The sequence below is a fragment of the Anser anser genome, assembly GCF_964211835.1.
Source record: "Anser anser genome assembly, chromosome: 3".
NCBI lineage: Eukaryota > Metazoa > Chordata > Aves > Anseriformes > Anatidae > Anser > Anser anser.
Window position 1 is genome coordinate 119,286,137 of NC_139722.1, and position 13,877 is coordinate 119,300,013.

Below are 13,877 nucleotides of genomic sequence, written 5' to 3' on the forward strand. Positions count from 1 at the left end.
TGTTTTACGTAACCTTACTGATAGCACGAAAACATTTTCCTTTTCAAACAGTGATATTGTAACAATAAGAAATGTAGGGCTGGATTGTTTAGAGGGTTAGAGCCTACAGATTGTACAAGTGGACTTTTCAAAAGTGCATGGTTGCATCAATTGTAATTACTGGCTTGTTAGGATCCTAGGCTCTTTTGAAAGACCCACTGCTTTCTATATGTGTATTTTGAGCTTAATTACTTTGAAAAGTTGTCTCTTGGATCCTTTCAGAAATGCAGTTATTTAGGGAAAAAGCTTTGAACTCGTTGTTTCTGGACTATAGATGGTGTTGCTGGTCAAAATTATTCTTTCTTTTTCTCCATATGGCAGCACTACTATAAAACTTTCCTGTTTGTAAGCCTTATGGGTATTTTATGTGACTCTGTGATAATTGAACTGTGTTGTCACCATATGCCTCTGTTATCTTTCTGCTTTAACCCCAAGGTTCTTCTCCTGTCTTTTTTTTTTTTTTTCTTTATCTACAATCCACCTGCATCCAGATCACTGACAGGTGTGTGGTCTGACATCCTCTGGAATTGCAAACCTGATTTCCAAGTCAGGCTTAGGAACAAAAGGAAAAAAAAAAGCTGGAAAGTGAGACCGAGCAATGTAAAATTAGCAGTTTGCAAGTCTTGGCCCAGGCTTGCTATTACAAATTTGCTTCAGAGCAGCATTAGCATACCCTTCTATTAAAAGTTTTAAATATTTAAGGCTGTATTACATTCTGAAACTTCCACTGAAGCGCAGAAACAATTTTTTTTTTTTTTGGGGGGGGGGGAGGTTGTTGTGCGTTACGTTTGTTTTCTCATTTTCGGAGCTTCTTTGAACTCCTCTGAAATATGTGTAGATCTGAGGAACTGACTGGCTAAAGCTCTCAATGGAAGTTTCACACTGAAAGATACAAATTTATCTATTTGTCTTTAAAAAGAGATAAATGTATTTTCCAAAACAGCCAGTGGTGGTTTTTGTTTTTTTTTGACTCATCTGGTTAGTTTGGTCTGTGCTAGTTGCTGATAGTGAAACAATCCTTTCCTAGCCAAGCACTTTCTAATGTGTGCAGACTATCATTTGCATTATTTGTTACATTGAGATAGTTAAAATATTTGTTTAGTGAACTTTTTGATTTAAACACACATCAAAAGCTACACCAGCCTTTTATTTATTTATTAAAAGGAAGCAGCTGATGTAAAATCTCCCTTGCCCAGTGCTGATCTGTAGGAAAATGGTAACTATCACTAGAGTTATTCCGAGTAATAAACTTTGTGCTGGTTCTGATACTGTCAAATTGTAGTTCTGCATGCTAAGGTCTGCAACATACGCTAGCATGTTGTTACCGCTGCATAGCTGCATTTCGATGTTACACTTAACTTGAATAATGCCAACAACACCTGTTTCTAACAAAAAAGGAAAATTTTAAGAACCCAAACTTTTCATTGCTACAAAAACTTTTGTCCAAGTGAGGTGTTAGTTATTCTCCCTGAGGCATTTGTTTTGGCAGTGTGAACTTCCTTCCCTCTCACAACTCCGCATGTGTGTCACATTCTTTGAGTTTTAATTGATATTTTTGTATCATTATCTCATTGGTTTTTGAATGGATAATTATTTTTTTAAGGAAAAAAATGGAGGATATTTTTTGTTTGCATTGAAAACTAGTTGAAATAAGAATAAAGTAAAATGTAATTAGAATATCCCAGGTTGTTCGTGATATAAATAGTTATCTCCTTGCTTATATCAGTACCTCATAAAACATCTCCTATTGTATTAAAACACTCCAATGCAAGCTTGAGCAAACAGAGTTAATAGTATCAAGAGTCTTTGAGCCAGCAGTGGGAAGTGTGGGTTGGCCTCAGAAATTAGCTGTAATAAAAGGCACTCCTCACTTTGCTTTCTGCTTTTTTTCTTCTCTAATAAGCATCAACTAGCATCCAAAAATCTGTGTGAATGAGAAGATGGGGATGGGGAAGAGCAGCACATCGAGCCTTTCATCAAAGGGATATCAAAGCATTCTGCAGCTGAACCTGGGAGGGATATGAATATGCTTATTTTGACAGTTGGGGCAGCACTGAGAGTAAGCAATTTCTTCAAGGTAAAGCACGTTGGGTAAGGAACTCGTGCTGCAAATTCTTTCATCAACTTGTTCAACTGTCTTTGAACAGGTCTCCCTCCTTGTTCACTCTTTTATTCCAGATACTTTGGATCCTGGTAGCACGTGACCTTATCCCTTCCGCAGTGGCAATAAGGTGACGTTTTTAGATTGGGACTTTCTGTTTGTTTGTTTTGATAGTGGCTTATGCTAAGAAATTGTAAAATAGTTGTTAAAATGATGTAGTGTCCCAGGGCATTCCAGCTATAACCCAGAAATTGTCCAGGCAATTAACCTCCACCATCCTGCCTCCTTTACTATACATTGCAATTATTCTAGAGCTGGGAATTGGCTCCTGTGGGAGCTGACAGTGCACTGTTTGTGAATGAGAATTTTCACTGATTTTTTTCCATTTTGTCAGTTAGATCCTGTAGTATAGCTGAGACAGCCACTTTGGTTGCTACCTCAGTAGTAGGAATTGGTAATCTAGCTCCATAACTGCTTTATTTGCTGCCAGAATAATTGTCTTTTTGATTATGCATCAGATCTTTAAAGAAAAGCATCTAGAGCTATAATTCTAGAGATGGGCATGCCCCTTTTTAATATTAATATGATCTCATAGTGCTAGAATGAAAAGAATAGAAGTTTATTTCTCCACCCTGTAGAGAAACTGGTTGAGACAATTTGCACATCACAGAGAAGGCGCTCACTGGGAGATCTGGGCTGGAACTCCGGTCTGACGCCCTGTCTGATACCACAGCACTCCACTGCTGCCCCACTGCTAGGTAAGCCATCTGCTGAACCTCGGTGGCCAACAGACCTCTCAGAACCTCTTTCCTCCTCCACCCCCAAAAGTTGGAGTTAATCCTTGCACAGCTATTGCACTGTTTTTTGTTTATTTTTCCTCCCGTTTTGGGAACAATAGCTGATCTTTAAAAACAAACTGTGTCGGCACTGGTAAACAGTAATTATGATGACCACTAGTGCCAATACTGTTAAAGAGGAAGTTGAAAAATTCTTAAATATCAAGCAACTGTTAGTATCTTGCTTCTTTTAGAAGGGGAGGGGGAGCTTATGCAATCACTTCCATCTTCTGGGGAGGAAAAGGCTGGATTTGGTACTTCCCTTGTCACAACTTCTCATCTTCTTTGCAAACACTAATAGAAGAATTGTCTGTGCCTTGTGACTTGTTCCGGGGGACTTAGCGTTCCACGGCCTCTGAACAGAGGAGGAGGCTAGGCTGCTTTAAGCAGGATGACTGGAGCAGCCACACCGGGGATAGCCGATGAGACGCTGAATCATGCAGTCTTCAAGGAGCAACAGAGAGCACAACCTTGTACATTTTCTAGCTCGACAGAGAGCCGAGTAACAATATTAACTCTTGCTGTGCAGGTGTCTCGGTGCAAGAACAAGTGGTGTTACTGTGGAGAGAGAAATAGTTTCCTCGTGAAACAGTTTGAGGATTGCTAGTCTCATATTTAGGCCCTGAGCCAGGCTTCACTTGCTAGGCTTTAAATGTACAAGAGCTGTCTCGCTGTCATTTGCTTGTATTAACAATGCAGAAATAGCTGTTCCCAAGGCTATCTTTCCCCCAGTGACATGAATATGTTGGAGTTGAGGCTGACGTAGCATGCATGGTCAGCACCTTTTCGCTAGTCACCTCTATGTAAGATGGGCCCTTTCCGTGCGGAGGTGCAGCGACTTTGATGTGGCTGCATTCAGCTCATGTTGAACCAAACCCAGATTTGACAGGTTCAATTAGCTCTAGCTACAGCAAAGCTGAGGGTGCAAAGAGGAGTAATTTATTTTTAAGGTTCTTATATTTAAATGGCAGCTCAGGAAGCACACATTTTTCGTTCTTAGATGGATAAGGATCCAAAGAATTAACACAAACTAACAGCAGGAAACTTCTCCTGACTAAACAGAATGTATCTTCCCAGAGTAGTAAACTGTGAACTGGCAAAGTATGGTTTCCACAAAAATACATGTGCCTTGATATTCTAATGGGAAAGCCGTAAACTTCCATGTTTCTATTTATTTTTATCACAATGTAAAACACTTCATATACCAACCCCCAATTTGGTGGTGGTTCTGGGTTTTGGAAGATTGTTTTTTTGTAAATTCACCAGTGTAAATTTTGAAGCTAGCACTGAGATACGAGGATATAATTTTAAAATATCTTTATAGAATTTTAACAGAATTCCCTCACTCTTCTCTCTCCCTGTACAATTTGTACTGCTCTAGTTTTATAACACTATGATATAGCAATGAAATTAGTTATATAGGAAAAATAGGTTGTGTATGGAGAAACAGTGCAATCACAAAACCTTTGCATGGTCAGTATGGTGACCCCTGCAAGGGCTGGAAATTAATTAATTAATTAATTAATACTGTGCTCAAAATTTTAAAAACATTTTGGAATTTGAAGAACCCAGCTTTTGCTCTACACAGAGTCTTTGGAGCTCTGAACAGCTTTGTCACTGTATTAGCTGATTAAGTCTAATTAGAATTTGACTCTGCATGTTTTGAAGTAACCTGTCACAAACATATTCCCTGAGACTAGAAGAATTCCTAGTTGTTTTCTTCTTTTGCCTAATAGAAGGGTTTATTCCTACAACTTCAGGTGTAAATGCTTCAGTCATTCAGAAACAGTAGTTGGTTTCTGCATCATTGAAAGCACCATCTCTGTGAACAGTGGGCTTGTAGAGGAAGATGGCTAATACAGCGTTCTAGTACAAAAATCCATTCAGTTAATAGCCTCACTTTGTGCTTCAAAGCTGGCTGGAAGACTCTATCTGTAAGTGGCTTTTTTAGACATGACTCGTTTGCTTTATTGCAGATTGTAGAAGTCTGGGAACAAAGGGAAAAAAATAGTTGTGGGATTTGTTTGATTAAGTATTATTGAAGTGGTCAGATGAAGCTAATCTTGTTGACTTCCTGTTCAGCAGTAAACTGATGATTCTCCACTAAAGTTATGTGGCACGCAATTGTGAAGAGTAAGAGCAGTACCCCTTTCAAGGTAGTGTAGCAACAAGTTAGAAATCTCATTTTAAAGTGGGCTTGAAATAAAAAGTAACACTAAAGAGATTTTTAACAATTTTTTTTTTAAGATGGCTGTAAGAACAGTACAGAACAATATGTCTTGCACTCAGATTATTTTCAAGTGTTCATATTACAGCAATCTTATAGTATCTATTTACTACAAACAAATATGGAAGAAAAGGCCTGGGTCTTGCAGTGGAGTGGTTTAAATACAAGGAGGAACCCAACTCTATTTTATATTATTTTCCAGGTAAGCTTGTTACATACTGTCAATTTTCTCCTTCAGCTTTAACAAGGCAAAGTTGCAGCTTCATCAGGAAAGCGTGCTAAAATAAAGAGCAGGCTATCATACAACTGGCCCATACTTCCACACCCAGTCCCTCTAAAGTGGGAGGGACTGCATTAGTTAAACATTAAGCCGTTTTAGAATGTTTTAAGAGTTTAGTTTATGCTTCTCAAAGCACTTTTTGCCCACTAGGAATCATCATAATCTATGGATCCTTTCCCATCCAGGTCAGCAGTTTGTACCTTGCCTAGCTACTTAGATTTGGTTACTATCTGGTGGTAGCTCATTGGCCCATGCCAAGTAAATAGTTGCACAAGCCCAGTCACATCATCATTCTCTCAAAAGTACATGGAGGTACATTAGGCAAAAGACACTGAGAACAAGGGACAAGTTGCTTTCAAACCCCTTCAATTTGATTTAAAGCCAGCCAGAAACACGTAATCATCTAGCAAGAAACCTGACTTCACCAAAACCAGTGGCAGGTCTTAGAAACACAGACCAACACTTGCCACTGTTTTTGCACAACTGACTAGTCAGGAGTGCCTCCAAAGCTCAATAATCTCCACGCTGATTTATGTTTTCATACAAAAAATTTAATAAATATTACTTTTCAAGATTTATTGCCAGGAACAACACATCAAAGATGCATTTTCATATAACACTAATATCACAATACAAGATATCTTCATGATCTCAGTGGTTAACCACTGAGATTACTATGTTTATAAGCCTTTTGATCTTAAACATTGTAATAGCACTTTGATTTCCTCACTTGTTAAGGCGGGCAGTGTAATCTATGGCAAACCTACACAGTGATCTTACTGGACATTCTACTGTTCAAGTATTCAACAACTAGCTTATTAGAATACTCCCTAAATGCAGTAGATTACAAAAAAAGTCAAATCTACAAGTGGTTCAGTAATACATATTCGTGGTGAAAAAAATAATCAGAATTTACAAAATAAGATTGCTGTGTTTCCAACTTCACGCGCTAATTTGATATTTTAATTACATGCAACCACTCACATTTCATCTACATAAAGTAATAGCTCAGTTTTGTTCCCTTAAACTGCTTCTTAGCAGATTATCTGCCTGTCACTCGTTTTCAAGTCTAAAGCAGCAAAAAAATTTTTCTAGTCTAATTATCTAAACTGCCTCAGTCAGTAATTACAAATAGTCTTAAAGTGATACTATGGAAGGTGTTTCAAACGTTTGACATTGTACAAAAACCAGCATCAAGGCATGAAAGCCCATCCTATTAAAAATAAACTATTTTAGAACACCTTAGTTTTGGCATATAGGCAACATGTAACAAGAAAATAAATTCAAAATAAAGAAGCCACAAGCTTAACAATGCTATCAAAAACCTTCAACTCTAAACACATACATATAAATAAAAAAGGAATGATATTTTAAGGCTCTTGATTATTAAGTTAATAAATCAAATATACACAGTGATTAATAAAAAAGAATTATTTACATATCTATACAAACTTCTATTTTTGACACATTTTCCTCTTTAAATTCTTCATTTACCAGCAACTGCTGACAAGTTCCCCCCACCCCACCCCCAACAAAAATACAATAAAAAAATAAATAATAAACTTATTTTTGATAGTTGCTGTGGTTCCGAGCTGCAAAGGCACTTTCAAATACAGAACTAGTTGTACGTCACCATAAAACCAATATACAAAAAACTCAGATTCAATAAATATAAATAAAATGTATTATTCTAAAGAAACTGTATAAATTGGGACATCTGCCAGAAAAAAAAGTTAACACTAAGGAAGAGTAATAAGGCTATGTAATACCTTATGAAACATTTCCATGATGTATCAGCTACAGCTGAATTTACATTAGGGCACTTTTGACTAGTTTTGCATAGATGTGAAATGCAGCACTTGGTATTCCAGCCAACCACAGCAACTATCATTGCCAGTGTAAGCCAGCTTGTCAAAACTTAAATTAACACAGGGATTCTAAGTAAATAATAGCCTTAGACTCAAATATTACACAACAGTTTAAGAACTACAAGCTCTTGAGTGCCTTTATAATGATATTTAAAGGCCCTGCATGGCAGCACCCAACTGTCTGCTATACAATGTACTCCATTCTATTTAAACTTTGTGCACTTTCCAAGTCTCTGTTGTCTTGTTTATTTGTCCAGTTTGGGTGTTTTGTAGGTGTGCTGTTGGGTGGCTTTTCATCTCTGTCTACCAAAGTGTACGCTGGCTGCTTGGCAAATCGGGCCTTCTGCTGGTGTTTGTCCATGTCATCTTCCTCCACTTCTGAATTGTGCGTCCTTATTTTGGCGATTTTAGAGTTTTTGTTTTCATAGTCTTTAATTGGGACAGTATTTGCTCCGTGTTTCTCGATGGGGTTTTTTATCTGGTTCAGCTGCTCCCTTACATTGTTGGTAGTGTTGTCATCAGATGCTGTGTGAGTATGGCTGCTCTGCTTTCTGCGTTTTCGAATGCACCAATAAAAAACAGTTACCAGGCAACAGATCCAGGCTACTGTTAAGACTGAGCTCAGTAATGGCACCAAGAAATCTGGAAGAGATACGAGACCAGTTAACCCTGCTGCAAACAAAGTGTTCCAGTCAAGGCTTTTCACAAAGAAGAGAAATCTCAGTTCTTAAGCCTTATTTATACACTGGAGTCCAGACAGTAATGTAAGGATAACCTCAGCTCTTTTAGAATACAGGGTGTTTAAAGTGAGTTTAGTATTCTGAGTACTCACTGACAGCCCTCATGGAAAAAGTCCTCCTCTCATCCCCAGAGACGGTCATTGCAGGCACTGCTGCACTGCCCTGCCATGCCTCTGCTGGCCTGGGGGTCAATTGGTTATGCTCCTACTGAAGTCACTTCTCCATTTGTGGCTGGCCGTAAGATGCCCTTGCCTGCCTGGTGCTATAGGGGAACTAGTTGGATGCTTTTGACCTTGACATTTAATTCATCACTTCAGGACAGTGTCATCACTGGGTCAATACATGGGAACTTTCGGAGCCAGCTAGACTTCAGTTCCTTTCTTCCTCCTTGTTTCTCCATGGAGAGGGCTGTAGACCTTTTAAGGGGTTAAGCCACTGTTCTAGAGCATTTGCAGAACTTTTTTTTTTTAAATGTTATTTAAAGTAGTAAGATCCTGGTGCAAAACCTCCTTGTTCCCACTTAACAGGACCAACAGGCAGAGAAACTCAGAGTTGCTACAGATCTCAGAAGTAAGAAAAGCTTCACCTGCTTTGAAAGGCTATTCTAGTCATGAAGAGCGTATGAGCTCTTGGAGACGGGGGAAAGCTTACCTGTTTTGTTTTTAACTGGTCGCCGTTGTACTCTGACTTCTGCGACTGCAGCAATTAGCGTGTTGTTTCCATCACGCTTACTGACAAGGTCGATAATCTTATCTGTGATTTCTTTGATTGGGTTTTCATCTTCACCTATATCTTCAGCAGACTAAATAAGAAGTCATACAATTAACACCAAATGCCAAATCAGATGTGTGGGTAATCTGCTATTTATAAACTTTCACAATCAGTTAAGCCTCTCAGTACTTTTCACACTTAAAACAATGACCAAAAACAGAAACAAAACAAAAATCTCAGCCACAGGCAGAAACTCATATTACAAGATTTCTGTCCTCATCCTTAAAACAAACAAAACAAAAAGCAGTGCTCAAGAGAGCATATTGGAAAGTGTTTTAGTCCCCTATTACAGTTGTTAACAGGGGGTAGCTTTCAGGTATGCACATGTAATCAGGATTTCTTCCCTGTTCTTAAAAGAGAACTGGGATGGAAACTGAACCATGAGAAGTACTGACAAAGCCAGGAATTACAACTTTTATGAAATCCACATGTTATACTTATATCCAAGCAATTAACTACTAAGACATTTAAACATATTCCAGGAATACTTACAATAGCAACATGTATTTCGTTATTTGCCAAGTGTGAAGGCTCACAGGTAATATAGATAGAATATTCAACAGAAACATTCTTCAGAATATTCAGATTCCTCAATTCACTGCAAATGTGTTCTGTGGTAAGGCCCTGGAGGAGACAAAGTGTTGTTTTTTTTTTTTTAAAATATACATGCACATGAATACACACAAAATTATTTATATCTACACATAAATATATACAATGATATATGCATTTTATTATACATATAAAAAATAAAATATACTGGCTTACATCAAGGCAGAAGAGAGTTTGCCCTGAAGTAACAGTTCAAGGGAAGGGGGTGAGGGTGTAAAATTCCCTCCAAACCAGCTTTTGTTCTTCTCTGGACACAAAAACATTTAGGGTAGAAATTTGTATTAAGCCTTCTATACCTTCTGTTTTCTTTGATAATGAAGGAGCATCAGCTTTTACTATACTTTTAGCAGTCAAGTAGGTTGTTTCACACTAGGGAAACAAGCACTTGTGGGCCACAGCATACTGAGTTATGTTTGGCTACTTACTGGTGCCATCATTTCCTTATTAAAGGTAAAGGTGATGTTGGCACAGTTGTCCTGGTAGTAAGAATCAGAATTGCATTTGGTCTTCACAGGTTGTTGATTAGAAGGCCAGCATTCACCCACTGCAGCACAAGGGTGAGTGAAACAGTGGTCTTCTCTAACAGGAACACAAGCATGTCCAGATGGGCATTCGTTGTGACCTTTGGCATGTATTACACAAGGTCGAGGACCACACCAAACCTAGAAGAGAATAAATCCTGATATAAGTAACCATTGGTTACAGAATGAAGACAATATAACCCAAAACACAGCATAGTTGTACCTTAGAACAGGTGACTTTTCCATTCAAGCACTGACAGGTATTACAGTCATCATCCCACTTAGCCCCATCTGGCATTACTCGGACAGTGGTAATGCAAGGCCTTCCTGTAACTGAAGACAGATTTAATAAAGTTAAAAAGCTTGAGAAAAAAAGTGGAAAAAAAACCCTATATTAAGTTCCTTTAAACCCAGTGATAAGCTTGCTTCTTCAATGAACATATTTGCTTCAAACCAACAATAACCTAGCACTCCTCCCACCCCCCATACAACCACAAAACTGTTAACATGCAATTATACAGGTCTTGCTACAAGCAATATAACCAGCTACGACATCTGAAATACCTTCTTGGCATCCTGGACCACTGCGACCTGGTGGACAAATGCAACGGTAACCATTAATTTCATCTATGCAAGTAGCCCCAAAGGCACAGGGTGAAGACTGGCATTCATTGATGTCTATAATGAGAAGAAAAAGGGAAAAAAGAGTTACTCTGTAATATACTTTTATTTCAACAGATAGAAAACTCAAGAGGGATTCGCCTACTGGAGCTTTATGTTTACTTTCTAGTGTCTACCCAGGGGCAGATTCTTAGCAGCACCAGCAACATCGCAGAGCAGATTCTTTGAAGTTTCTGCTGCATGGTACTAACAAAGATCAAAACCTGACCCCTACAGCTACTTAAGCTTTTCAAGGGGAAGGACACATTCCTTCTCACACAAACATGCATCCTCTCCTTTGACAGAGTCTAGTTTTGTCCACCTACTCAATTCTTCAACTGACAGCAGTGTTAAACCCCTTTCCAGTTGTATTGCTACTACCAAACTTCTATTTCCATGGCTGTTACTTAAAAAAATAGTATTAGTGTCCTCCTACCTGTAATTATTAAATTACAGGGAAGTACATACATCACCTCAGGGCTTGTAGGTAGATTATTAATTGACAAGGTTTTTGGCTAGCATGCTTTCATGTCAAAACACAAACCTGTGCCACACAAACATATTCTAACTGGGAAGACTATCTTGAAGGGCATTTTGCCCACCAAGAGGCTTCAGCTTTAGCTGAATGGAATTCAACATTTCTTTCATTTTCAGTGTAATTCCTGCCCTTCCCTACATCCTCTACAGATCTGGATATAAGTACGGAAGACATAGGACATCTATCATAAATCTGATCTACCACTTAACTCCATTAAGTTGATTGTCTTGCAACAAGATTTAAGCAACAGAAAAATCAAAGTAGAGAGCCACTGAAACACTTACTGATCCTGCAGTCAGGACCTGCGAAGCCTGGGGCGCACTCACAGCGGTACCAGTTATCTCCATCCACACAAGTGCCACTATTGTAACTATAAAGAAAAGTAATTATGCGTATTAAAAAACACTACAAATAAATAGAATCTAGAATTTTAAGACAGCAAAAAAGCAAAAGATGAAAGACAAACATATTAAACTTACCAAGGATGAGGACTGCAGTCATTTGTGTCTGCAAAGTGAAGATAAACAACATTAAACATGCAGACTTTGGCTAATACAACTCTACTGTCAGTAAAGAATGACTGAACTTCCCCTAATGCCCAAGTTACACGTAGCTCAACTTTAACAAAAATATGCTGAAATTCTCCACTAAATTGATTCCAGGCTTCCACCACAAAATTTGTTAACTACATTGTGGAACACATGTACACAGGAAGAGATCGTTGTAAAAGAATCTAACAGGGAAAAAGTGGAAGCAGACTGAGCTGCTGGTAGAAAAAGAATGCAGGGAGAAAACAAGACAACATCTGTCTCCACTTAACTCATTTGCAACTTTCTCATGCCCAGGTCAAGGCTCTATCACATAAAGTCATTAAAAACAAAGATTCAGGTGATGCTAAAGCCTACATCAAACAAGCTTGCCCTTCTGGTTTCAATCTTGACTCCAAGAGCGACAGGATGAGCTAATGTTCTCATCATGCAACACTCTGGAGAAGTTCAAGCAGAGATGACTTACTCTGAGTACATGTGGGTCCTTCCCAGCCCTCCTTGCAGACGCAAGTGAAAGAATCCCCACTGACTACACAGGTACCTCCATTATGGCAGGGGTTTGGCAGGCAGCTGCTGTTCCTCGCTGTAACAGAAGTGAGATTTGCCACTAAGTTATTAGAAAGCCCTCAAATCTGAGCCAAGAGGAAAAACTGAGGTCACAGATTCAGTGCTGCATCTGCTTCCTGGTGATTATGCAGGGTATTTACCTATATTACAAGTGGCTCCTTCCCATCCTGCAGGACACATGCACTTGAAAGTGTCCCCCTCATCATAACATGTTCCTCCATTATTGCACGTTGCTTCATCGCACTGGCTGTCACCTATGAAAAACCCAAACTATCCTTAATACCTGTGCTTTCTTAATACAATGCAGCAAGTTTAAGCATTGTAACTGAGCACGCCTGTTATGTTTTGGAACTGCTGAACTTACGGGAGTGGCATGTTTTTCCTTTCCACCCATTTTTACATTCACAGAAGAAATCATTGACCAAGTCGCGGCAAGTTCCTCCATTGTGGCAAGGGTTTTTACTGCAGTCATTAATATCTAGATATATTAAGGAGAGAAAAACAAGCTAAGCAGTGTTTACAGAATTGACAAACACTTAATGCCTGAAAGGTGCCTGTTCTATCCCTAACTTTGGCTTGAGTTTCTATCATGGATTAAATGCTTAGGTCAGTATACTAAAGCTTTAAGTGCTGTCATAGACATAAGGAATATTTCACCTTGTTCCTCCAGTTTGTTTTCATTTTGTTTCAGTAAACAAAAAGTGAAAAGATCTATTATGTAAACTATCCTATCAGTCAGAGGATAGGAGTTGAGTGCCTACTCCTATCCTCAAGACTGAGGAAACACAAGCATGACATATGGATATGCCCTTCCTAATATTCTATACTAAGGGTTTCTTACAGGAAGTTAAGGGTACAGCAAAAAAATTGAACAGTAGGAGAGCCAGGTTCTACTCTGAGGGTGGTGTGGTAATTTGGGTTTAGTTCTCATTCAAAGACATGTGACTCAGTGGAAAAAAGATGACACTGTCCTCTGCAGCCTTTGTAGCAAAGTTTATGTTAAGTTGGCATTGTTTGCTATCGTCTGAAAGACAGTATGGGCCATTCTTTCCTGATACATCTCCAAGAGTTCTTATTGCAAAGAATGGTTAACTTACTTGTTTCACAATACGTTCCTTCCCATCCATCACTACAAATACATTTGTAGGAGTTGATGCCATCGATACAAGTGCCACCATTTTTACAGGGGTTGCTCTCACAGTCATTAATATCTGCAACAGTTTGGAGGGGAAGAGGAAAGAAGAGGGAAAAAACAACACATCAAACTGGAAGTATAGCTACTAGAATTTATCTTCTCATTGAAGACTATTTGCTGCTACTCCCACTTCTCCTTTTGAGAGGAGGGGTAAGAAAGATAAAAGTTAATAAGATAAAAAGCTCAAAAACAATGCAGGGATGAAGCAGTGAGCCCATCACTCAGCAATTTGCTACTAAAAAGTAAAAATAAGAAATCAGGAGTCCGTAAGATCCTTGTTAAACCCCACTATTAGATACCTCAGACCTTGTATACATAAGGTTTTTAAAAATATACAATTCAAGGCCAGAAGGTTCATTAGTGTGAACTTTCCC

General features: G+C 38.6%; 1 protein-coding gene across 2 annotated transcripts in view; it reads right to left on the reverse strand.

The window, feature by feature from the left end:
• Positions 1 to 5,197: 5,197 nt before the first annotated feature.
• Positions 5,198 to 13,877, reverse strand: part of JAG1 (jagged canonical Notch ligand 1) — a 37,070-nt gene continuing 28,390 nt past the window's right edge. For both annotated transcript variants that reach the window (XM_083828899.1, XM_083828900.1), the window contains 12 exons: positions 13,406 to 13,519; positions 12,673 to 12,786; positions 12,449 to 12,562; positions 12,208 to 12,324; positions 11,673 to 11,700; positions 11,478 to 11,563; positions 10,560 to 10,673; positions 10,219 to 10,328; positions 9,900 to 10,136; positions 9,355 to 9,486; positions 8,743 to 8,893; positions 5,198 to 7,993 (listed from right to left, as the gene is read on the reverse strand). In XM_083828899.1, the coding sequence (XP_083685025.1) occupies positions 7,536 to 7,993; positions 8,743 to 8,893; positions 9,355 to 9,486; positions 9,900 to 10,136; positions 10,219 to 10,328; positions 10,560 to 10,673; positions 11,478 to 11,563; positions 11,673 to 11,700; positions 12,208 to 12,324; positions 12,449 to 12,562; positions 12,673 to 12,786; positions 13,406 to 13,519 (1,775 nt within the window). In that variant the 3' untranslated portion in view covers positions 5,198 to 7,535. The remainder of the gene's footprint in view (positions 7,994 to 8,742; positions 8,894 to 9,354; positions 9,487 to 9,899; positions 10,137 to 10,218; positions 10,329 to 10,559; positions 10,674 to 11,477; positions 11,564 to 11,672; positions 11,701 to 12,207; positions 12,325 to 12,448; positions 12,563 to 12,672; positions 12,787 to 13,405; positions 13,520 to 13,877) is intronic.